Source organism: Globicephala melas, chromosome 4 (assembly GCF_963455315.2).
Source record: "Globicephala melas chromosome 4, mGloMel1.2, whole genome shotgun sequence".
In the NCBI taxonomy this organism is placed as follows: domain Eukaryota; kingdom Metazoa; phylum Chordata; class Mammalia; order Artiodactyla; family Delphinidae; genus Globicephala; species Globicephala melas.
Window position 1 is genome coordinate 128,307,934 of NC_083317.1, and position 25,447 is coordinate 128,333,380.

General features: G+C 35.6%; 1 protein-coding gene across 1 annotated transcript in view; it reads left to right on the plus strand.

The window, feature by feature from the left end:
- STAG1 (STAG1 cohesin complex component) overlaps positions 1 to 25,447 on the plus strand; it is a 423,041-nt gene that overhangs the window by 137,509 nt on the left and 260,085 nt on the right. Inside the window, exon 4 of the mRNA XM_030873418.2 lies at positions 11,465 to 11,629. Coding sequence (XP_030729278.1) covers positions 11,465 to 11,629 — 165 coding nt within the window. The remainder of the gene's footprint in view (positions 1 to 11,464; positions 11,630 to 25,447) is intronic.

Consider the following 25,447-nt stretch of genomic DNA (forward strand, 5'->3'; position numbering starts at 1 on the left):
ATGTACATATACTTCATTCAGATTTTGCCTGATGTCCTAATAATGCCCTAAGCAAAAGAAAAAATATTTTTTTCCCTTGGTTTAGAATCCAGTCCAGGATTTCATGTTGCATTTAGTTGCCATGCAAATCAGCACATCTGTAAGCTAACCCATCTTTAGTCTCTTGTTTAATGTTTTATTAAGGGTTTTGTTCTCTTTATTCTATTTAAGTGAGAACCAGCACTTATATTCTTAGCATTATTTAACTTTCATATTTATGTAGGCTGAGTAAGAAGGGTAAATAAAAAGAGGTACAATTTTTACTTTTATGTCTGTGTATTCATACACATAGAAGATGGAGGATAGCATACACAACAAAATATTAACAATGAGTATCAGAAGGAGAGGTTAACAGGTGAATTTATAAAAATTGGATATTCTAAATTACTTGGTACTTTTGTTTATAATCATGATTTTCATGATATCATTTATATATTTTACATAATTTTAATGGCTACATAGTATTCTGTGTGAAATTATTTATTTAAATAGTCTCCATTGTTGAACATTTATGTTAAAAATTCTTCACTGATTTAAACCATGCTGACATAAACTTATATCTCAAAAATAAATTTTGCTCTAGAGCCATAGATACTTTTTATCCTAAATTCTTAAAAGTAGAATTGATTACTCAAAAGATATGCCATATGTTTTGAAAGTTTTTGATGTGTAGCGTTGCCTTTTACGCAGCAAAATATATGGCATTACCTGTTTTATAGTAAGTTGAATTGAGTACACTGATTGTTAAATATTTTCTAATTTTTAAGTACTGTAACATTTCATCAGTATGTTCTGAAATATTGGTCATTTGTGTTCCGAATTGTCTGTTGGTCATTTTCCATACCACTTTTTCTATTTTTATTTTTCTAAGAAATAGAAATCTCTTCTTAAAATAATTTTTGTGGCTTAAACCTACATACTTTTATGGTCCCTTTTGGAAATATATTTATCAGTTGGACTTGTATCTCCTCTTCTCTGTCAATTAGCTTGTTTTATTTTGAAAATTTTTCATTTAACTAGAGTTTAGTTCTGACTTCCTTAATTTTGCTAAAAGATACCATAATTTTTCCAGGAATCTAGAATTAAAATGTGAGTCACTATTTAATTTCCTCATCCCAAGTCCCTTCCCCGTCTCTCCTATATGTAATGAGATTCCGAATCTCATGAATTTTTATTTCACAATGTCTTGTACATCAGTCCCTTTTACATTTCCCAAGTTCCTTTCTTTAGGCCTCACTTTATAGGAGTCTGTATTATTGTCTTCCTAAGTTGAGGCACATATTAGGGAAGAGATCCGCTTTCTGTTAGTGGAGGAAAGATTTCCTAGGCAGGTAGTAGTTGGGGTAGATGGAGTAAGCTGATCATGTTCTACCAGGGAGACTATATCTCTAGGATGAGTGAGCATGCAAAGATCTGTGCTGAGCTACATCTGGGCTAGAGCTAGTTGTCCCTGAGACAAACTGATAATGGACAGAACTCTAGCTCCAGAGGAACTGGGTTACTGGCTAGGTTACTAAGGCATTAGTAACCTACCAATTAAGACAAAGGCTCAGTTTTTCTGGGTTTTTTTTTTTTTTTTGCTATTAATTTATTTAAATTGGAGCATAGTTGATCTACACTATTGTGTTAGTTTCAGGTGTACAGCAAAGAGATTCAGATTATATATTTCAGATTATTTTCCATTATAGGTTATTATAAGATATTAAATATAGTTCCTTGTGCTGTGCAGTAAATCCTTGTTGTTTATCTGTTTTAGTAGTTTGTATCTGTTAATTCCATACTCCTAATTTATCCCTTCCCCCCTCCCTTTCCCCTTTGGTAACCATGTTTGTTTTCTATGTCTGTGAGTCTGTTTCTGTTTTGTATATTGATGCATTTGTATTATTTTTTAGATTCCACATAGAAGTGATATCATATAATATTTTTCTTGTTTGACTTATTTCACTAAATTTAATATTCTTTGGGTCCATCCATGTTGCTGCACATTTCAGTATTTCATTCTTTGTATGGCTAAGTAATATTCCATTGTATATGTATATTACGTCTTCTTAAGCCAGTCTGACTGTTGATGGATACTTGTGTTGTTTGCATGTCTTGGCTATTGTAAATAGTGCTGCTGTGAACATTGGGGTGCACGTATCTTTTCGAATTGGAGTTTTCATTTTTTCTGGATATATACCCAGGAGTGGGATTGCTGCATCATATGGTAGCTGTATTTTTAATTTTCTTAAGGAACCTCCATACTGTTTTCCATGGTGGCTGTACTGATTTACATTCCCATCAACAGTGTAGGAGCATTCTCTTTTCTCTAGATCCTCTCCAGCATTTATTATTTCTAGACTTTTTGATGATAGCCATTTTGACCAGTGTGAGGTATTGTGTTGCATTTCTTTACACTAAGAATGAAATGTCAGAAAGAGAAAGTAAAAAAACACTCCCATTTAAAATTGTGTCAAAAAATACCTAGGAGTAAACTTAACCAAGGAGTTGAAAGACCTATATGCTGAAAACAATAAGACATTGATGAAAGAAATTGAAGATGATTCAAAGAAATTGAAAGGTATCCATGCTTTTAGATTGGAAGAATTAATACTGTTAAAATGTCCATACTACCCAAAGCAATCTACAGATTTAATGTAATCCGTATCAAAATGCCCATAACATTTTCATAGAACTAGAACAAATAGTCCTGAAATTTATATGGAACCACAAAAGGCCCAGAATCGCCAAAGCAGTCCTGAGGAAAAAGAACAAAGCTGGAGGCATAACCCTTTCAGACTTCAGACTATACTACAAAGCTACAGTAACCAAAACAGTGTGGTATTGGCACAAAAACTGGCATTATAGATCAATGGAACAGAATAGAGAACCCAAAAATAAATCCACATGCTTATGGTCAAGGAATCTATGTCAAAGGAGGCAAGAATATACAACGGAAAAAAGATAAACACCACCTCTTCAACAAGTGGTGTTGGGAAAGCTGGACAACTATGTAAATCAATGAAATTAGAATACTCTTACACTGTGTGCAAGAATAAACTAAAAACTGTTTTAAAGACCTAAATATAAGACATGACACCATAAATCTCCTAGAAGAGAACACAGGCAAAACATTCTCAGACATAAATTGTAACAGTGTTTTCTTAGATCAGTCCCCCAAGGCAAAAGAAATAAAAGGAAAGATAAACAAGTGGGGCCTAATCAAACTTAAAAGCTTTTGCACGGGGAAGGAAACCATCAACAAAATGAAAAGACAACCTAGGAACAGGAGAAAATATTTGCGAATGATGTGACCAACAGGGGGTTAATACCCAAAATATACAAACAGCTCATACAACTCAATATTGTAAAAACAAACAGCTCAATCAAAAAAATGGACAGAAGACTTGAATGGATATTTTTCCAAAGAAGACATACAGATGGCCAACAGGCACATGAAAAGATGTTCAACATTGCTAATTGTTACAGAAATGCAAATCAAAACCACAAATGAGTTAGTATTTCACACTGGTCACTATGACTCAGTTCTTAAGGTGGCACAAACTCAAAACTGGTCCAACAAGCAAGTTTGATACAGAACATCACCCTTTTCTTTCATTTGAGAGCACCATGGTTCCTTTGTCCAGGAAGGAGACTACATCTACAGGTGTCCTGACCTTTGTAGCACAAAAAGTGTAGCGAAGGGAGCCTGGAAAGTCACAAGTAACTAAAGAGTAATGTATATATTTTTACCCTTTGAAATAACTGTCACAGTTCTTGGTTTTCAAATCCCCCTTACAGCACTGCCCCCAATCTCTCTACAAATGTGTTATTTTATTTAATGGAATAAGTATACCTGTTTTCTGAGAGAATTATTATTATCAGGACTGAAAAATTGTGTCCCTTGGGTGTAAGCTAAAGATTGCATATATTCTGTTATGCTGTGACCTTTCCTCTTCCTTACTCTTTTTATTGGGCACAGTTTTTCTGAACATCAGCTTTTTGGTTTATCTTTCGGCATCTTTACTGTATATTACTGTATAGGTCTGTAATAGGAAAAATCATTCTTGGATAATGGGATAAAATACAGTTAGACCCTAGATAAGATCAAGTGGATTTTTTTACCTTCTTATTCACCCTTTATAACCAGTGCTAATAGGCTCCCAGGATTGAGAATTATGGTTTATTTTCTCTTTATTCATGGAGTTTAGTTCTTGCTATATATGTACTAAATATGTGTAATGATGTATGTGTCTATGACACATGCAAACATTCCTACATGTGCACAAGCTTACTTGTTGCAGCATTATTTGTAATAGTAAATGATCCAAAACAAAATAAATGTTTATCAATAGGTTAATGGCTAAATAAGTTAATGTATATTTATGTAATGGAACACTGCAGCCTTCAGAAAAGTCAAGACATTCTGTAGGTCTTCGCTATACATTAAGTATAAAATATGTTGATAGTGAAAATAGAATGGTGCATAACTGTGCATACATAACATAAAATATAATATATACATGGAAATATATGTGCATTTTTTTTCAAAAAATTTTTTTAATTTGGTGAAATACACGTGTGATTTACCAAGTTACGTTTTTAAGTGTACAGTTCAATGACATTAAATATATTCATATGCAGTCCTCACCACCACCCATCTCCATAACTTTCTTCATCTTTTAAAACTGAAACTGTACACGCATTAAACAGTAACTACGCATTCTCCACTCCCCACAGCCCCTGGCAATCACCATTCTAGTTTCTGTCCCTTATGATTTTGACTAAGTACTTTATGTAAGTGGAATCATACAGTGTTTGTCTTTTTTGTGACTACCTTATTTCACCTAGCATAATGTTCTTGAGATCCCAGAATTTCCTTCCTTTTTAAGGCTAAATGATATTCCATTGTATCTATATTCCACATTTGCTTATCCATTCATCCACCGATGGACACTTGGGTTACTACCAAGTTTTAGCTATTGTGAACGGTGTTGCTGTGAATAAGGGTGTACAAATATCTTTGAGATCCTGCTTTCAATTCTTTTGGGTACATACCTAGATGTGTTATTGGTGGTCATATGATTAATTCTATTTTTAATTTTTGAGGAACTGCCATACTGTTTTATACAACAGCTGTACCATTTACATTCCTATCAACAGTGCATAAGAGTTCCAGTTTCTTCACAACCTTGCCTAGACTTTACTCTTTTTTTTGATAGTAGCCATCCTAATAGGTGTGAGATGGCATCTCGTAGTTTTGATTTGCATTTCTCCTAATTATTAGAGGTTTAGCATCTTTTCACATGCTTATTGGCCATTTGCATATCTTCTTGGTAGAAATGTCTATTCAAGTCCTTTGCCCATTTTTTAAAAAAAGTTTATTTTTGGCTGCGTTGGATCTTCGTTGCTGTGTGCGGGCTTTCTCTAGTTGCGGTGAGTGGGGGCTACTCTCTGTTGTGGTGTGTGGGCTTCTCATTGCGGTGGTTTCTCTTGTTGCAGAGTATGGGCTCTAGGCACGCGGGCTTCAGTAGTTGCAGCGCGTGAGCTCTAGGGTGCATGAGATTCAGTAGTTGTGGTGCATGGTCTCAGTAGATGTGGCACACAGGCTTAGTTGCCCCATGGCATGTAGGATCTTCCCGGGCCTGGGATCAAACCCATGTCCCCTGCGTTGGCAGGCGGATTCTTAACCACTGTGCCACCAGGGAAGTCCTCTTTGACCATTTTTGAATCAGGTTGTTTTGTTGTTGTGTTTTAGTTCTCTTTGTATTCTGGATATTAATATCTTATCAGATATATGATTTACAGATATTTTCTCTCATTCTGTGGGTTTCATTTTTACTCTTTCCCCATTGAATGGTCTTGGTACCCTTGTCAAAAATTATTTAATCATACATGTGAGGGTTTATTTCTGGGCTCTCTATTCTGTTTCATTGGTCTGTGTGTCTTTATACCAGTACCACACTGTTTTGATTACTCTAGCTTTGTAGTAAGATTTGGAATCAGGATGTGTGAGTCCTTCAATGTTGTTCTTTTTTCAAGATTATTTTGGCTACTTGGAGTCCTTTGAGATTCCTTATGAATTACAGAATGGATTTTTCTGTTTCTGCAGAAATGGTCGTATGCATTTTGATAGAGACTGCAATGAATCTGTAGAAAGATCACTTTAGGTAGTATTAATATCTTAATGATATTAAGTCTTCCAACCTATGAACATGGGATGGGTTTCTCTTTATCTACGTCTTCTTTAATTTTTGTCATGTGTATTTTTTAAATATGTTTAAATGTCTCTGGAATGACACATAGGAATGAATAATTTTGGTTGAAAGAACCAATCTTCTTTCCTAAGGCTTGAGAGTAAGAGTGGGCAAGTTTTCATTGTGTAACTTTAATTACCTTTTGAATTTTAGCCATGGGAATGTGTTACTCAATAAAGAAAAATAACATTCCCCCCTCCCCTCTTCATATGCACACACAAGTGCTCATGCACATACCTGCCATAGGGAAGACACCTGTTTTTCCAAAGAGTGAGCACAGAAACAAGACTTGTTAGGAAGAGCCAGGATCTATCAGCTAAACAGGATGAATGCATGAAATAATGATATTTTCAAGCAATTTTAAATTGGTCAGTATGGGAAGATAGTAGCCTATAAATAGGGAGCTGGTGTGGTAGATGACCGAACCGGTAATAATTGATAGCATTACTTGCTGTGCTGAGGACTTTGAACTTTAACTTGATGGTTATGAGAGTCATTGGAGATTAGAGATCAAAGAAAGAAGAAAATAAGTGTTGGAGTAAATTTGTAGTATAAGGATTACTGTGGTTATAGTATTAGAATAGAATGGCATTGTCTAACAAATGTGACTTGAGCTAATATTTTCTAGTAGATTATAAGAAGTGGGTGAAATTAACTTTAATAATATAATTTATTTAACCTAGTATACCTAAAATATTATAATTTCATCATGTAATCAATATACGAATGAGATTTTTTTTTTTTTGCGGTACGCGGGCCTCTCACTGTTGTGGCCTCTCCCGTTGCGGAGCACAGGCTCCGGACGCGCAGGCTCAGCGGCCATGGCTCATGGGCCCAGCCACTCCGCGGCATGTGGGATGTTCCCGGACTGGGGCACAAACCCGTGTCCCCTGCATCAGCAGGCGGACTGTCAACCACTGCGCCACCAGGGAAGCCCAGAATGAGATATTTTATATGCTGTTTTTCATACTAAATCTTCACAACCTTGTGGATAGTCAAAACATTGCTCATCTAAGTTTTGAGTAGCCATATTTCAAGTGCTCAGTTAGCTATGTGAGGCTAGAGGCCATGATATTGGATAATGCAAGTATGGAGATTTTAATCAGGAGACAAATTCTCACCAGTAATTCAAACAGAAAAATTTACTGTGAAGAATTATTATTTATTGAAAAGTCTTTAATCATTTATCGCTCAGGAATTGCAGATTAATACAACAAGGAGATATCACCATATGCCTGTTAGAGTAGCTGAAATCTAAAAGCCTGACAGTACCAATTTCCTGGCAAGAATGCAAAGCAGCAGAAGCTCTCATTCACTGCTGGTCAGAATGCAAAATGGTGTTGCCACTTTGGAAGACAGTTTGGCAGGTTTGTACAAAGCTAAACATAGTTTTACCATATGATCCAGTTATCCTAGGTGTTTACACAACTGATTTAGAAGTTTTGTCCACACAAAACCCTGCATGTGAATGCCTATGCAGCTTTATTCCTAATTGCCAAAAATGGTGGCCAAGATGTCCATCGTTAGGTAAATGAATGACAAAACATGGTACATCCATACAATGAAATATTGTTTAGAGATGAAAAGAAATGAGCTGTTCAACCACTAAAAGACACGGATCCATCTTAAATGCATTTTGTTAAAATGAAAGATACCAGTATGAAAACGCTATATGCTGTGCGATTCCAATTACATGACTCTCTGTAAAAGACAAAACTGTAGTGGTGATTAAAAAAAATTTGGTGTTTGCCAAGGCGAAGTGGGAGGGTTGAATGGATGTGAAGCACAAGTATTTTTTAAGGTAGTGAAACTTTTCTCTGTGATACCATAGTTGTGCGTACATGACAGTATACGTTTGTCAAAGCCCACCAAACTTTTCAGAAAAAGAGTGAATTTTATTAATACAGATGTTTAAAAAAAATCGTTTATAAGGTAGGGGGAATACCAGGATGGAATGTAGAGTGTAACAATGTAATCTCTTTTGCAGTGAAGGGAGTGGGGAGAGAGTTGCTGACTTAGGTAACTTTGGAAATGAGTCTGTAAGACTAAAGTCAGAGAAATTGTACACAGTGTATATAAGAACTGCAGTCTAGTTCATAAAGTTGTTTCCCATGGGGTAGGGCTTAAAATACTGCTCTACGTGAATACTGAGGAGAGCCAGATTTCTCATTGTTGGAGTGGGAGTTTGTCGATGAGCAAGGGGAAGAAGCATCCATGTGGTAATGGATTAGAGTTGGAGATACCAGTTCCAGCTTATGTTTAGCTTAATATAGGTAACAGATCATTGCATACAGAAACATCTATAGTTATGTGTATATATATGGAACATACATTTCTTTGTTTTGTCTGCTTAAGGGCCTAGAAGCAAGGGCACTTAGTATCAAGGAGCCAAACCTAGTGCCCAGATCTTCATCTCTAGTAAAATTCTCTAATAAAAGGAACCAGGGCTCCTTGGATTCTAAACTCCCTGATTCTAAAACTGGAAAAGAGAATATACAGTATGAGCCTGGAGAATGATGTGCTGCCAGAAAGTAACCAAGTGCTAAAAAAATAAAAAGCAAAACACACAGAATGATGGGAATATGTCAAATGGACACAGGAACCAACTGAAAGATCTCTTAATGGCCAAAGCTGAAGCAAGTTGAACAACAAAATAAAATAGTATTGAATGGGCTTCCCTGGTGGCGCAGTGGTTGAGAATCTGCCTGCTAATGTAGGGGACACGGGTTCGAGCCCTGGTCTGGGAGAATCCCACATGCCGCCGAGCAACTAGGCCCGTGGGCCACAACTACTGAGCCTGCGTGTCTGGAGCCTGTGCTCCGCGACAAGAGAGGCCGCGATAGTGAGGCCGGCACAATGGGATGAAGAGTGGCCCCCGCTTGCCACAACTAGAGAAAGCCCTCGCACAGAAACGAAGACCCAACACAGCAAAAATAAATAAATAAATTACTAAACTCCTACCCTAACATCTTAAAAAAAATAATATTGAATTATAATCCAAAAATATAAAATAAATGTCGATGAGTCTGCGTTAGTACAAATGATTGGGTGAATGAGTGAGAATAGACAAATCTCTCATACTGAAAAATTTCAAATGGTATGTGTAAATGCTCCACCTTCAAGGAGGTGGATCAAGGAGGTGGAGCATAACTCCCCACCCCTTAAATGTGGGATGCACACAGTGACTTTCTTCCAAAGGGTACAGTTTGGAAAGGAGAGGAAAAGTAACTTTACAGTGGAGAAACCTGACAAATACCACTTCAGCCAACTGATTAACAGGTCAACATTGAGTGATAAATCACATTGTTAGTATATACACTTGATATGAGGTGACAAAAATGATACTTTGTCTCTCACATCTTCCTCTCCAAACCCATAATCCCAGTCTAGTCATTAGAAAAACATCAGACAAACCCCAGTTGAGGAACATTGTATAAAATATCTGTACAGTACAAAATCCTTCAAAATTGTCAAGGTCACCAAAACCCAGGAAAGTATAAAAACTTGGAGCCAAGAGGAGCTTAAGGAGACATGATGTGAGTATGTCTAGGTGCCCTGGATGGGCTCCTAGAACAGAAGAGGTCATTAGACAAAAACTAAGAAAATCTGAATTAAGTATGGACTTTTGTTAATGTATCAATTTTGGTTCATTAATTATAACAAATGTACAATACAAATAGTAAGGTGTTAATAATAGGTGTAATTAGACGTGATATATGTGGGAATTCCTTGTACTACACATTTTTTTGTAAATCTAACACTGTTCTAAAAATAATTTATTTAAAAATAAGCAGTAAATTCATTATATATTAATCCACACACACAAATGGTTGTCAGGCTGTTAACTATTAAGAGGAGTGAAAGAGTACTGTGAAGAATACAGGAATACAGAATGAAGGGAGCAGGTCCTGTGAGCAGGGAGAAAAGCCCCTCCATGTTATGCTTTGTAATGTTCCTCCAGGGCCCTCTGGTTATAAGCCTACCTGTGCAGCATATGACAAAAGAGAAATGTTTACAGAGTGGGGCAAACTAGAATACATTTGGAGATGAGGAACAGTAAATTGATAACTGAAACAGGCTATTATGAGAGTGAAGTAAATCACTCAAGAGAGACTATAAAGATTGAGAAGATGCTCTGGAGAGACCTAAGGTAACTGACAGGTAAGGAGTATAGGGAGGGAAAAGATATCTGAAAGACAAGGGGGATAACATTGCCTGTTGAGAGAGTTTCAAAAAATGTCTATTGCGTTTAGCAACATTACTTTTACTGGTGGGCTTGGTGAAGCAGCAACCCTGATGAGTTTATATATGAATGAAATTTATGGGAATAATAACAGTGACTGCAAGCAATTCTATCTTGACTCTAAAGGTGAGACACAGATAAGGTGATAACTAGTGTTGACTTTTTAAAAAAAATTGGGGGTGTGGGATGGGTTGTCAATTGAAGAATGTAAACTGTCAAGGCGGAAATGTTTGCTGTATTTCTAGTATCTAGAATGGTTCCAAATATGTTCAATATATATTTGTTGCATGACTGGATAAGAAATATTTGAGCACTTAAGTCAAGGGAGAAGTTGAATATGTAGCTTTTTCCAAGTAATGTTTTATTTTTATTTTTTTTTTATTTTTGCGGTACACGGGCCTCTCACTGTTGTGGCCTCTCCCGTTGCGGAGCACAGGCTCCGGACGCGCAGGCTCAGCGGCCATGGCTCACGGGCCCAGCTGCTCTGCGGCATGTGGGATCTTCCTGGACCGGGACACGAACCCATGTCCCCTGCATCGGCAGGTGGACTCACAACCACTGTGCCACCAGGGAAGCCCTAAGTAATGTTTTATTGAACAAGGTTTCTGAGGAAACAGAATATTGAGGAAGAGAGGAAGAAGAAAATGTCAAGAAGGGGGCATGGTTGGGGCATGGTTAAAATGTTCAGCATTGGCATTATTGTACAAAATATTAAATCTTTTTCTTTTGACTTTATTTTCATGCCTTGTATAAATTAACTTGTACTTTGCTGTTTGCGCTTTGTTTTTATCAATGAAAACATTGTAAAGCTTCCTTTGGGATTATGTCTCTTATCTATAACAGTGCTAACTTCCCTTTCACAAGATCAAACATAATTTGAGATCATTCTTGCATAAAGCAAAGTATGCCTGCATTTAACTTAACTTTTCCTCATCTTTTTATTCAGTCTACAAATAAGAAACCTCGAAAATCTCCAGGAGAGAAGAGTAGAATTGAAGCTGGAGTTAGAGGAACAGGCCGTGGAAGAGCTAATGGGCATCCTCAACAGAATGGTGAAGGGGAGCCTGTCACATTATTTGAAGTGGTGAAACTGGGGAAAAGTGCAATGCAGGTAAATTTTAAGTGTTTTTTTTTTTAAGTGTTTTTATCGTATTAGTAAAGCAATACAGTCAATAGCATGGAACCTATTCGTGTATATATTGACATTTTATATACTCTTGTTGATTGTGTAATCAAGAATTTTATTAACTTAAAAGTTTTTCTTTGCTTGTTTTGTAAAAGGTGTCAGGAAAGGCATTTTTTTTAATAGTGAGTTTAAGATTACAAAGTTTAGATTACATTGTGCTGAGTAAAGTAACTTGCATGTAACAGGAGCTGCCTAAGAATTTTTATTGCCTTAATAGTATGTGTTTTTTTAAAAATTTGACTTAATATAAGTAACATGTGTATTGAAGAATATTTGAAAGAAGAAAAGGTATAAAAAACATTCCTAAGAGTGAATTAGGAATAACCACAGTTAATATTTTATGGTTATTTGTGTGTGTGTGTGTGTGTGTGTGTGTGTGTGTGTGTGTGTGTGTGAGAGAGAGAGAGAGAGAGATCTTTTATAACCTTCTTACTCTTTTCTCTCTCCTCATTGACTCAACAAATACCATTAAATAGTTTAGAAGAGCATATATTCATTGGCTTCTTACTAATTCATTACAAGGATAAACCATGATTATGTGTTTCTTTACATTTTTTTCCACTATTTTAAAACTTATCATTTGTATTTACTTCCCCACATCATTTTTTCATTTTAAAGTACTAGAGGTAAAATTATTTTATTATAGAATATTTCTTAACTGTGTGGTAATAATACCATTTTTACTCTCCAAAAGTTGTACTAGTTTAGCTTTCACCAGAAGTGTAGCTAGCAGTTGGATACTTTATATTTAAGAATTATTTGACAACATAGGCAAAGATGGTAATTCATTATTTTAATTTGCATTTTTTGATTACTGATGATTATATGTTAAATCTTTTAATTTGATATCTGCTCATTTTTGATACTTCATTTTCAATTTAAGTCTGAAATTTAGGTAATTGATGAAACAGATTTATTTTTAGACCTAAAAGCAGGCAAGTTTTCATTAGAATACCTTCTATTTTTTAACCTGTATTTCCCTTTGAATTCCTTAAGGGAGTTTAGTGTTTACTGCTTTTTATGTATGTTACCAGATTGATGTGTTCAAGAATCCTGGAATTTGTATGGGAAGGGAAGGAGGTGGAGTGGTGGGATGATGCTAAATAGTAAAAGAAATACTGAATTCCCAGTTACCCAGAACAATGGACAACCTTAGATTACATAAGTATAATTTTAAAATATATTAAGTGACGTGTAGCCATTAAGCTTGACAGTTTCTTTATTATACTGTAATAGAAAAATTGTTAACAAGCTACAGAAATACTATTTTTGATTTCTGTTTATTGCCTCCCACCCTTACATGGAAACACAAGCAGAAAGATGAAGGGAATTAAATTTAAAAACTGCATTTCAGTATTTTGCTTTTCATTTTTCATGCAGAACTTTATTTTTCCAACTTTTACTTAATATGAACAAAATCTTCAATATTTAATATGAACAAAATCTAGTCATCTGTATTTGATACACACTAGTGAGTAGTGTACGTTTTTTCTTTTTTGCCCAGTATCTTCTATATTCTTCATCCACATTACTCTTCCCTGTTGCTGTTTCCATACTTTACTCTCTGCTTAAATTCTTTTGGATTCATGTTTTATGAAAGGTAAAGATTAGTAGTCAGAGCCTACTGCTACTTGCATAATTTGGTTTTAAGTCACTTTTTCAACTTTTTCTCACTATTCTTCTATTGAAGTTGACCCTAAGCATTTTCTACTTTGCTGTAATTTTTTATTATTCTTTTATGTTTTTCTTTCCTAGCTATATTCAAATTAATCTACAAACTTCTGTAATTTTTTTTTTTACTCAGCGTTCTGTTGTAGGCATTTTTTCCCATGAATTAACCTTATAATTTTAAATAGTTATATACTATTCCCTAATGTGGCTGGGCCGTGATTTATTTAACCAGTTTTCATTTGGGCTGCTTTATTGTTAAAGAAGAATATAAGTATATTTAAGATAACTATTTAAGAGTATTTAAGAGTAGTTATTTAAGAGTAGTTTAAGAGTATTTAAGAGTAGTTATTCTATTAAACATAGTACTTCTTTGAATATCCTTATATATCCCTCTGAAATGTGCACGTGGGAATCCTTTGTAACATAAATTCCTGAAAGTGGTTGCTGAGCAAAAGGAATGCATGTTTAAAAAACTCTGTTGCAGGTCTTTTATTGAAGCTGGCACACTAATTTAAGTGTTTATTACCTCTTCACTTCAAACATAAAGTAATGAAAGATAAAATATTAAAAAGAGGGTAGACATTAATGAATTTAGAAACTAAATGTTTCTGTGGTTTATATAGAAGAAAAACTACCTGGTGATCAGGATTGGGCTTAAGGTAGCAGAAGCAGGCACTTGTAGCCAAGAGTTTGGCTCTTGTGTGTTAAAAAGATGAAAGGTGCTTCATGAAGGGTAGAGGAATAGAGTTAGGCTTAAACTACATGAAGCCAGGGCCTAACACGTGACTCCATACTTGTAAAGGAGACTGAAGAAAGCCGCTGAGAACTGCTGCATAGGCTAAGGCTTATGATTAGGGGGATTGTATATCTCAGGTTACCCTTCAGACTCTAGTTTATGCTTATCATCCATGTAGTTATTAGTAGAGACTCCTTTAATACTCAAGAGGGTCCTAGTTTGGGTAATAACTTATACTAAAACCCCACTTTTAGAAAATCATGGGCTGAAGGAAAGGAGAGGACAGACATAGTCCTTATAACCAGGTCCTGAATTAAAATGGCTACTTTCTTGGTTGGAGACTGGGTCTGTAAAAATCCCCTGTATCATCTTAGACCAGGAAGTTCTTTCTAAGTCCACTATATGATCTAGTTGTGCAGTGGAGTGAGTAGAATGAGCAGAGATAATCACAAAATCATTGGCTAAGGAGGGATGAATAATAAAAGAAATAAGTATATTTAAGATTCTAGAGAGATGAAAGAAGAAATTCTATCTAATACCAAATAGGAAATAAACTTAGTAAATTGGTTTTACTGAGGATAAAAAGCTACATTAGATGCCATCAAAGGGAGAATTGAGGAATTGGCATTCATTAGGAATTCATTTAGAATGTAGCCCAGAGAAATAAAAAAGTAAATATGAAAGAGCAGTTGAGTGACTTTGGTGTGGATTGAAAGGGTTCCAAAATATGCAGGGGAAGAATCCTGAGGGAATAGTAGAGACATAGTTTTTGAAGAGGTAGTTTTGTAGAAATTTACAGTCACATTTCCTTGGATCTAGAGTTCATTCTCAGGAGTCAACAAGATAAGTGAAAATCATCACACAGCTAGTAATAGTACAGGCATTCCTTGTGTTTTTTGTTTTTTCCTGCACTTCACAGATACTGCATTTTTTACAAATTGAAGGTTTGTGGCAACCCTTCGACAAACAAGTCTATCAGCACCATTTTTCCAACAGCATTATTTTTTAATTAAGGTATGTACAGTGTTTTTTTAGGCATAATGTTATTGCACACTTAAGAGACTATAGTATAGTGTAAACATAACTTTTATATGCACTGGGAAACCAGAAATTCATGTGACTCTCTGTATTGCAATGTTTGCTCTATTGCGGTGGTCTGAAACCAAACCTGCAATATGTCTTAAGGGATGCCTGTATAGTATAACTGTAAAATATTGAGGACTGAAAGAAAGTCTTGAAATATTTCATTAAAGAATGCTTGACCCTTTTCTCTGACTACAGTGCAATAAGGTTGAAACACACAAAATAAATTCCCCTTCTACACTACATTATACTCACAAGTCTGGAAAGGCGCTTTTAAATAATTCATGTGGTAAAGAGGAAATAAACAGAGTTGAAATGTGAATGTTAGTGAAAGTAATGTTAGTGAAAAATTGAGGCCAGCTAAAGCACTACTTGAATAAATATACAGTCTTAAATGTATTACTATTAGCAAAAGTAGTACAAACTTAGAGAAAGAAAAATAGGAAAACTAAAGTAATTAGGAAGAAAGGCATAATAAAAGTAGAAATGGAAATTAAATAGAAAAAGAAATGGTAGAAACGGTCAACTAATTCAAAATATTGGCAATTTCAGTTCAGTACATTTTTAAGACTTAGAGGTTTTATCTTAGGAATGCAAGGGTGGCTTAATGTTAGAAAATATTTTACTGCTATATAGCAGATAATCCTGGGGGAAAATTGATATAGAATGTTTAGAAAAATCATTTGATAAAATATAGCTGATATTCATAATGAACAATAACTCTTCATGAATAAACGAACAAGAGAGAAGTTCCTTAGATAAAGTTATCACACAAAAACCTTATAGCTCACATCACGGCACTTTTTAATTTTTTATTTTTGGCTGCATTGGGTCTTCGTTGCTACGTGTGGGGTTTCTCTAGTTGTGGCAAGCGGGGGCTACTCTTTGTTGTGGTGCGCGGGCTTCTCATTGCAGTGGCTTCTCTTTGTTGTAGAGCATGGGCTCTAGGCACATGAACTTCAGTAGTTGTGGCACTTGGGCTCCATAGTTGTGGCTTGCGGGCTCTAGAGCGCAGGCTCAGTAGTTGTGGCGCACAGGGTTAGTTGCTCCGCGGCATGTGGGATCCTCCCAGACCGTCCCCTGCATTGGCAGGTGGATTCTTAACCACTGCGCCACCAGGGAAGTCCCTCACATCGCGGCATTTTAAAAAGGGAAATTTAGATGAATTCCCAGGAAAAAGCACTAGAGTATAACAATTGAAAAGGAAAATACAACATTTTCCGTATTTGCAGAATATACAATTGTCTATGTAGGAATTTCAACATAAACTAGGGTATTAGAACTAATGAGTGATCAGCAGAACTCCTAGAGAGAAAATTAACACTAAAAAAAAAAAAAAAATCAGCATTCTGAACGTGTTAGAGGAAACAATAGCCCATGTAAGAAAATAGTAAGGAAAAATGAATACAATTTTGAGTGGAATAGAATAAAATTCTGTTTCATACTCTTCATATTGAGTGACATAAAAATGTCTGGAAGATAGTGAGAGTCAATAAGGATGTAGAATAACAACAAGTGGGAGTACAAATCTGTGTAACCCCTTTGGAGAAAAATTTGACAGTATTAAGAAAAGTTGAATGACCTATTTTTCATTCATTTAGCAAATATTTAATGAGTGCCTACACGGTGGGCAACACCTTTTTCTCTTTTTTATGTCTTTCTTTTTTTAACTGAGATACTTTGAAGAAAGGGAATTCAATTCCTAGTTGTAACCTTTAGAGAAATTTTTGTGTATTTTTATAAATGAGGCAAATACAGGAATTTTTATTGCTACTTTGTAATAGCAAAGAGAAGAAAAGGAAGTAAAAAATGTCTATGAACAGGACAATTGATAAATAAAATGTGGTATATTCAAACACTTCAAATGAGTGAGCTAGAGCTCTAGGTACCATTATAGATAAATTTCAGAAATGGATTTTAAGGGACAAAGCAAGCTACATAATGATACATAGTATATTGTACTGCTTATATAAACACATATCTAAGTTTATTTAACATCAAGTTTATATTATTGGTTACTTACTGAGGAGATAGGAGAAGGAGAATGGGATCAGATGGGTGTATGTGGGGTACTACAGCAGTTACTGAAAAAGAAGCAGAAAGAAACAAATATGGCTGTAAAATATTAAATGTTGTTGAAGCTGGATACCTTCTTGTCTATCTTGTTTATTTTATTTTTTGAAATAAAAATGGATAGCATTTCGGAAATGCCCCCCAAAAGGAGGGCTTATAATGTCCATATATTTGGAAAATGACCGTATCCCTTCCCCTTTGGAGAAGTGTGAAATGTGAAGGCTTTGATAAGATTTGTGTTAAAGAACCTGGCTGCTTTTATTTCTCCAGCATTCGAGAAACCTTTGATTTCTACAACTATTTATGACCGTTTTCTCTTTTAAGTCTTTTCTCCTTATCAGAATTGTAAAGAATCAGTTTTACTAGCTTAATAGATACTTGTTACACACCTCCTGTAATCAGATGCTGTGCTAGATAGTTCCTCAATGTACAGAAAAACAACCACAGTTTTGCCCTCATGGGAAACAGGTGTTACAGAATACTTTAATAAAACAGATATACTGAGTGGGTTGAAAACTCTGAAAATTCACTTGGGCACGTCTAGAGGACAGGGTTGTGGAAGGTTTGCCTGTATAGCTAAAACTTGACCTGAGACTTGAAAGATGAGTAGGAGTTAGCTAGGCAGTAGCAGAGGGCACTTCTTATAGCAGAAACAGGTCATGCAAAAATGAAATCTCTACCCCTACAAAGAGGGCATAGATGTCCAGTAAAAATAGAGCTGAGAGAAGCTAGATTCTGAACATTGAACGTTTTGGCTTTTTTTGAAATTGGTGGCATTTTTGAAAGAAAATAACATCATACTTAGCGTTTTTAGAAATACCTTTCTGGAAGCAGTACAGGTAGTGATTTGGGGTGTGTAGGGCTGGAAGAAAGACCAATTAGGAGACTTTTTTTTTTTTTTCTCTCCCCTTCCAGTGATCCAGTTGGGAAGTAATGAGTTTGCATTTATAGTGTCAGTGAGGGTGAAAAGGAAGAGGAAGTGACCGATTCTATAAATATTAAGGCTGTAGGATGCTTCTGAAGGATGAGAAAGAGGACAGAATCTAAGATAATTCCTAGTTGTTTGACTTGGGGATATTCACTGAAAGGAAATTTTTAAGAGTATAGGTGTTAGTAGATGGGTATGGGAATAATTTGGTTTGGACATTTTGACTTCTAGGTGCATGACACTGACTATATGTTGAATTTTGGAACATTCAAGCTATTAATCTGGTATTTGTTGCTTTAGTAGTTATGAGTTAGCATTTAAGTGAATTTCTGTAATCCATTGGCATTTGCATTTTGTTCCTCCAGACTTCAACTAAAAATGTTGGACTACAGTTGCTTCATTCAACAAAAATTCATTGAGAGCTCTTGTTTCAGGCATTGGGTTAGGTACAAGAGATAAAATATGAACTAAACTTGCCTGACCCTTCCCTTCATAGACTTGCTAATCATCGAAGGGAAAGGAAATTCTCCATACTAATCAAATGATCTGTTAATATACTATTATAAACTGTTGATTAATGCTAAGAAAACTCTGTTTGGTCTTAATGTACTGATAATAATAACTTATGTGAATGAGGAATTGGATTCAGCCTATAAATGAAGTATACTTAATAGCACAGTTTGGTCTCCTGTTTGCTTTTGACAGGTGACTATGTGGGTAAAACTGATTTTGTCCATTGAAGTTATGATTGGGAAAGACATAGGTATCTTAGCGGGATAGTCTGTGATTAGTCATTCTCTCTCTTTTAGGGAGGAAACTTTGTTCTGATGTTAAAGAAAAGTATGAACTTTTATAGGACATTGATTTCTTCTAGTCCCCAACTTACAAATGAGTTAGATGCCAAATCTCAAGGTATCAAATGCAGAGGAGTTCTCCCCTAAGATTTGTGTAGGTGAATTTTTTTTTTTTTTTTTTTTTTTTTTTGCGTTACACGGGCCTCTCACTGTTGTGGCCTCTCCTGCTGCGGAGCACAGGCTCCGGACGCGCAGGCTCAGCGGCCATGGCTCACGGACCCAGCCGCTCCGCGGCGTGTGGGATCTTCCTGGACCGGGGCGCGAACCCATGTCCCCTGCATCGGCAGGCGGACTCTCAACCACTGCGCCACCAGGGAAGCCCCTCTTTAACTCTTGCTTTAACCTAATAACAACCTAATAACATGTGTGATTAACTGTAAGCTAATGTTTTAAAGTGCTTTAGTCCTGATATCTCCCATTTTCCTAGAATGAAAAGTAATATGTAAAATATACAGAATGTTTTAGGGCAGAAGATATAAATTGCTTTTTTCATTTCATAGGTATTTGAAAATCCTCAAATGATAGCTTAATATTAAGAGTGAGTTTTTGATTTTTTGTTTAGTTAGAATGACTCTCTGAAATTTGTGGATGTTTTAACCTGTCCCCAACAATTCTAGCATCTACATAGTTAGAGTAATATACATACTGTAAAAAATAAACCTCAGATATTGGTGACATATCATGATAGACATTAATTTCTCCTATATGTAACCATTCTTATATATGTAATATAAGAATTAGTGGTAGGTGTCTTTCCTTCATATGGTGACTTAAGGATCCATGCTCCTTCCATGTTCTGGCTCCTCTTTCCCTTAGAGCCTCAATGTTGTTTGCATTCAGTGGCTGGAAGGGGAGAGAGAATGGAGCACTACCTACTTCTTAGACGCTTTTGGTCCCCCTGTTTACATTCCATTGATGGAAACTTACCAGTACTACAGTGAGCCAGGTAATGGAGTCAGTGGCTGGGTAGTTGTTACCCAATTTGGTATACACTGTGAAAGGGAGAACACGTAATTGTCATACTCTGGTTACTTTTAGATAATTAGAGGGAAGGTATACAGTAAATATTTTGATTTAATTTCTTCAATACAGAGATTATAAAAGCTGCTGATTAGTGCTAAGATAAGAGCATTAACTCCTTATAAGTTATTTAGAACTAAAGTCCTAAGTTGAAGTTAGGGACTCTAGGAATTTCCACAGCCTATATTCAGTTACATCCAAAGATACCTACTATTTTTCATGTATTTAGCTTCAGTAAACACATTGCTGTTGTTTTTTTTTGTATTGTTGCTGATGTCAAGCTTGTGGCTTTAACGTAGGTGTTTCAGATATTATTAGTCGTCTTCATGATATCCCCTAACCTTCCAAAGATATCATCCACAGGTATATCACATTTTATATAGATGGTCTAGGACATGTCAAGTAAATAGAGATATGACTGTTGATGTATTTGTGATTATGATAGTGAAATATTTATAAAAGATTATGTATATAATGGGTTTACTTTATGAAGTCATTTTAAGGAAAAATAGCCTTTATTTTACATATTTATTTGTGTTTATGAATTGTTTATAGATATTTGAATATATGGAATATGGTGCTTTCTACTAGCTTTATTTTCACAGAGAGGACCTAACTTATTTTAATGCTTCTGGTCAAAATTCCTTACTTACAGCTTCAGTAAGAATTGAAATACAGAAAATATTATATGAATAAAGACATATTGAACTATGAGACTTTTTTAGAATTTCTTCTTTTGTCCACCTCAGTAAATTTGGATTGAGTGTGCTTGTGCAGTTTCTTACCCTGTACACTAACTTTAATCATGTATAAAGCAGAACCCTTCAGAAATTTTTTTTCATGATTTGTGTCCAAACTGCTGAAGAAAACTATATATATGTTGATATAATTCCTTATCATTTCCTGGGCTTTGGTCCTAAGCCTTTGAGATGAGAAGGCTTTTCCTCCTGGTGAGGACTTTTGATCTAGTACAGGATTTCTTAACCTGGAGTCAATGCTAGAATTTTTGATAAGCATGAACAGAAATGAGGAGAGTGGTAAAAAAATTTGGAATTGATTTTAAAAAAATAAGTGCAGAGAGAAAACTGATCTGGGACATTTAAAAGGATTGTTAATGGCATTGAAGATTTAATTTGTAGCAGTATAACTTCATATAATTGTTTGATTTTCCTCCTGCAGCCCTGTAACCAGATATTAGAAATGTGAATTTACTGTTTACTAGAAGGAACAAAAATGTAGGTTTTGATCTGTGCCAGGAACTCCTTCTCAGTAGTTATAGTCCTTTGAGGGTTTTGAATTGCTTGAAACAAGACGAAGACTAATCTGACATGCACAGTCTTAGAAAGTGTATATAGATGTTGTGTTGTTTGCAGCATCATTGGGCTAGGATATGAATGTTTCCTAACTGGCTGTGGAAATTCTGGACTATGTGAACACACATTTTCAAGAAAGTTAAAAAGTACGTATTCTCTGTTAAAACTCCATCTTTCACTCTTCACTCAGAGATACGTGCCTTGGTGTGTTTCTTTCTAGCTTCTCCTTGTGAACTCTGTTGTCTTACGACATTAAACTTGATTGTGCTTAGGTCTTTTCTTCCTGTCCGTTTTAAGTAGGTCTGACAAATATTAATCTGTATTTTTACTAACATCCTGTATTTTAACTGAGAAGAGTGTGATTAACTGGACTAGACAGGGTTATTCTGGGCGATATGATAGGAAATCATTTACTTATAATATCCACAAGCCTAACTTTGTTTATGAAACACCATTATTTCATAATTTAGGTATCTTGATTTTAGAAGACACATTAGAGACAAATATTCTGTACTTTGAAAGAGTTGTTGCCAACTTTATGACAACTCATGCATTGACAGCAAAACAGGTGTATTTTCACTACAGTTATGTCTTAATAATCCATGTCATCGTATCCACCCATGTATCTTAGATTTGTATGCTATGATATCACTTCCTGGTCATTCAGAACCAGCCATTTCACACCTTTTCCCCACACTGCATACAATAGCAGATTATTCTTCAGTTATATTAAGCACTGGGAAGGTTTTTTTTAAAAGATGTTATTTTAGAAATCCTTTTAGAACTATTCGGTTTATAAAATGTTTCTGATATTTAGTCATTTCATAAATTACAGAAGGAATTGATGAATCCCAGAGTAAAATGGAAGAGAAAAAATAACTAGGATGACTTTAACTCCACTTTTCTGCTGCTTGTGCAGAAATTCCAGAATAACCTTCTATTAGTAGTTGAAGCCATCGTCAACACAAAGCAGCTCTGAGAGTCCTGGCAAGAGATTGAAAGGATGTATAATAGGATTTAGGACAGACTTTTCTAGCATAATTATTAATAGCACCCTCTTTCACCCTCTAAGTGTTCTAGTTTGTATGATAAATTGTAATGACATTGTAAGAATTGGTAAAGAAATGAATGCAAGATAAAGACGTTAGAGGACTGAAGTTCTTGATGAGGCTCAAAAGGCAAAGTGTGAGTGTAAGACGTTCTGTACTAAATGGACAGAGATCATTCCAGGTAGTATGGAAATGATTTCAAAGATGGAATAGTTCTTAGATGTCTAGGATGTGAATGGAGAGTCTGAAGTAAAAACATTGATGGTCTTTTAGACCAACAGAAGTAAAAATTGTGTATCTTAAGATATCAGATATATCTTTATTAACATTGTTGAAATGGCTCTGGATGGCTTGATTGGGGTAGAGGGGAAGACTTTGAACCAAGAAACAAAGTTCAGTGACTGGGGGTGGAGAGAGGGGTGACTGTAGAGGCTACTTAATGTATCACAAAAAGGAAGGTGGTGGTAGGACGGTAGGCCACCTGGCATGGGTCTTAAAGGCTGATGAGTTTCGAATGCTGATAGATATAGTGTGGCTCGGATATGACAGTAGCTAGGAGAGGCAGTTATCATAAAGCACAAAAAAGGAAGTACTGTAGTATTCTGAGGCCATAGGGAAAACATCCAAGTTTCAGATTGGGCCAAGGAGGTAGAGACAGATTTTGTGAATTGGTTTTAATGTGTAGAGTAATTTTACAGTGAACTGCTAGTTCAGGATGTTTTCAGAGGAAATAGTTGGGAAGGAAAATCAGTGGAAGAGTGAATTAAGAGAAAGAAACCAAGAACTGTGTAGTATTTTAGAGCAGGAAAAAAATGGGATAACTGTTTTTTTAATGGTTGTAGATGATACAGATTACATAGTCATTTTAAGAGATTTACTGACTTCAGGGTTCAGAAAAAACTTGGCTTAAAATGGTTTGAAAATTCAGTGTATGCTGTCCAGGTGTTTTTAGCTTTGATTGACCTAAAATGGACCCCTATTATTTAATAGTGGGGAAAATACTGCACTGTTAGAAGACAGAGTTGTCATTATTTAGCTGGGATGGTCTTGGGAAAGTCACCAGACATCTTTCACCTGTAATTTCCTTATCAGTAATTGATGTTCTGCCCATGAGGCTTCTTATGAGAATCAAATGAGGCTGATTTATGTCAGTGTATTGTGATACAAAATATTTTAGTCATGCTTGGTTTATGATAAAATTCAAAGCTCACCTTTCAGTGAGGCTTAATGTGGTTTTGAATCTGTATTTTGTGTTTGTATTTTGTATTTGTAGATATTGTATGGAATTCTAGAATACATCATGTTAAAATTTAGGTTAAGGCTGGAGAAAGTTACAAGGAGAAGGATTCTGAGAGGTCACGTTTTGAGCCAGGAAAGACCTTGCCAGGCATATGTAATGTCCCTTACCACAAATTAATCATGTTCTCTTAAAATGTGTGTTAGAGAACTTACCATAAGAAGACACTGCTTAGAATAAAGTGCTGAGGTAAATAAAAATAACTCATTTGGACATTTTTAGTTGATTTCTTTTGATACCAGTATCTCTTCTAGCTGGGTATGACCATACAAAGAAGCATAGCAGTTCAGAATATTTCCACATATTCTCTGACACTAATTCACACAAAAGAGAAAAATAAAGGCATGTAATGAGTGTCTCTTTCTCATTTTTTGTTGTTTCTTTTTTTACTATTAAATTGTTGGCAACTCTTTGCGTATCTCTCAAATTATATATTTATATTTGCTGGCTCATGAAATACAAACCTCTTGAATCACTAATTTAACTTAAAATCTGACATCATTAGGAAGTAGCAGACCACATTTGCTCTTCAGTTTTCCATTATCAGCTCCTGCTGATGGCTTACCGAAAAACAGGTGGTCGAAGTTAACTATTATTTGAAAAACATCTGTTCAATGTGAGGTAAACTCCCTTAGCTTTCCTTAAAGTATGTACAGCTTCTTCCGGTCACATTTAATGCAGGAACTCCTCTCATTCGAGATACTAGCTAGATACTTAGGATAGGCTTGTGTCCCTCCCTGTCCCGTCCCCCCTTATGATAGGCTTGTGTCCCTCCCTGTCCCGCCCCCCCCACCAAAAAACCCCCCAAGATTAAATGGTTTTGGATATCAGGAACTATGGCAAGCACTTTTTGTATCCACTATACCACCGTCCACAGTAAAATGCATATGTTCAACATTTAGTAAATAGCTGACAAATAATCACCTCACACCAGTCAGAGTAGCTATCCTCAGAAAGTCTACAAATAACAAGTCTTGGAGATGTGGAGAAAAGGAAACCCTGTACACTGTTGGTGGGAATGTAAATTGGTACAGCCACTGTGAGAAACAGTATGGAGTTCCTTAAAAAACTAAAAATAGGACTACCATGTGATCCAGCAATTCCACTTCTGGGTATATATGTGGAAAAAATGGAAACACTAATTTGAAAAGATACATGCCCCCCAGTGTTCTTAGCAGCAGTGTTTACAATAGCCAAGATATGAAAGCAACCCAAATGCCCAGTGGACGAATTGGTAAAGAAGATGTGGTGTATATACACAGTGGAATATTACTTGGCCACAAAAAAGTGAAATCCTGCCATTTGCAGTAGCGTGGATGGACCTAGAGAATATTATGCTTAGTGAAATAAGTCAGACAAAGAAAGGCAGTACTGTATGATATCACTTGTAATGTGGAATCTAAACAGTAATACAAATGAATGTATATGCAAAACAGAAACAGACTCACAGATATAGAAAACAAACTAGTGCTTGCCAAGGGGGGAGGGGCAAGGTAGAGCTATGGGATTAAGAGATACAAACTACTATGTCTAAAATAGATAAGCAAGAAGGATATATTGTATAGCACAGGGAATTATAGCCATTATCTTGTAATAACTTTTAATGGAGACTTATCTGTAAAAATACTGAATCACTATGCTGTACACCTGAAACTAATGTAATACTGTAAATCAACTGTATTTCAATAAAAATTTTAGAATAATACAAATGAATCTATA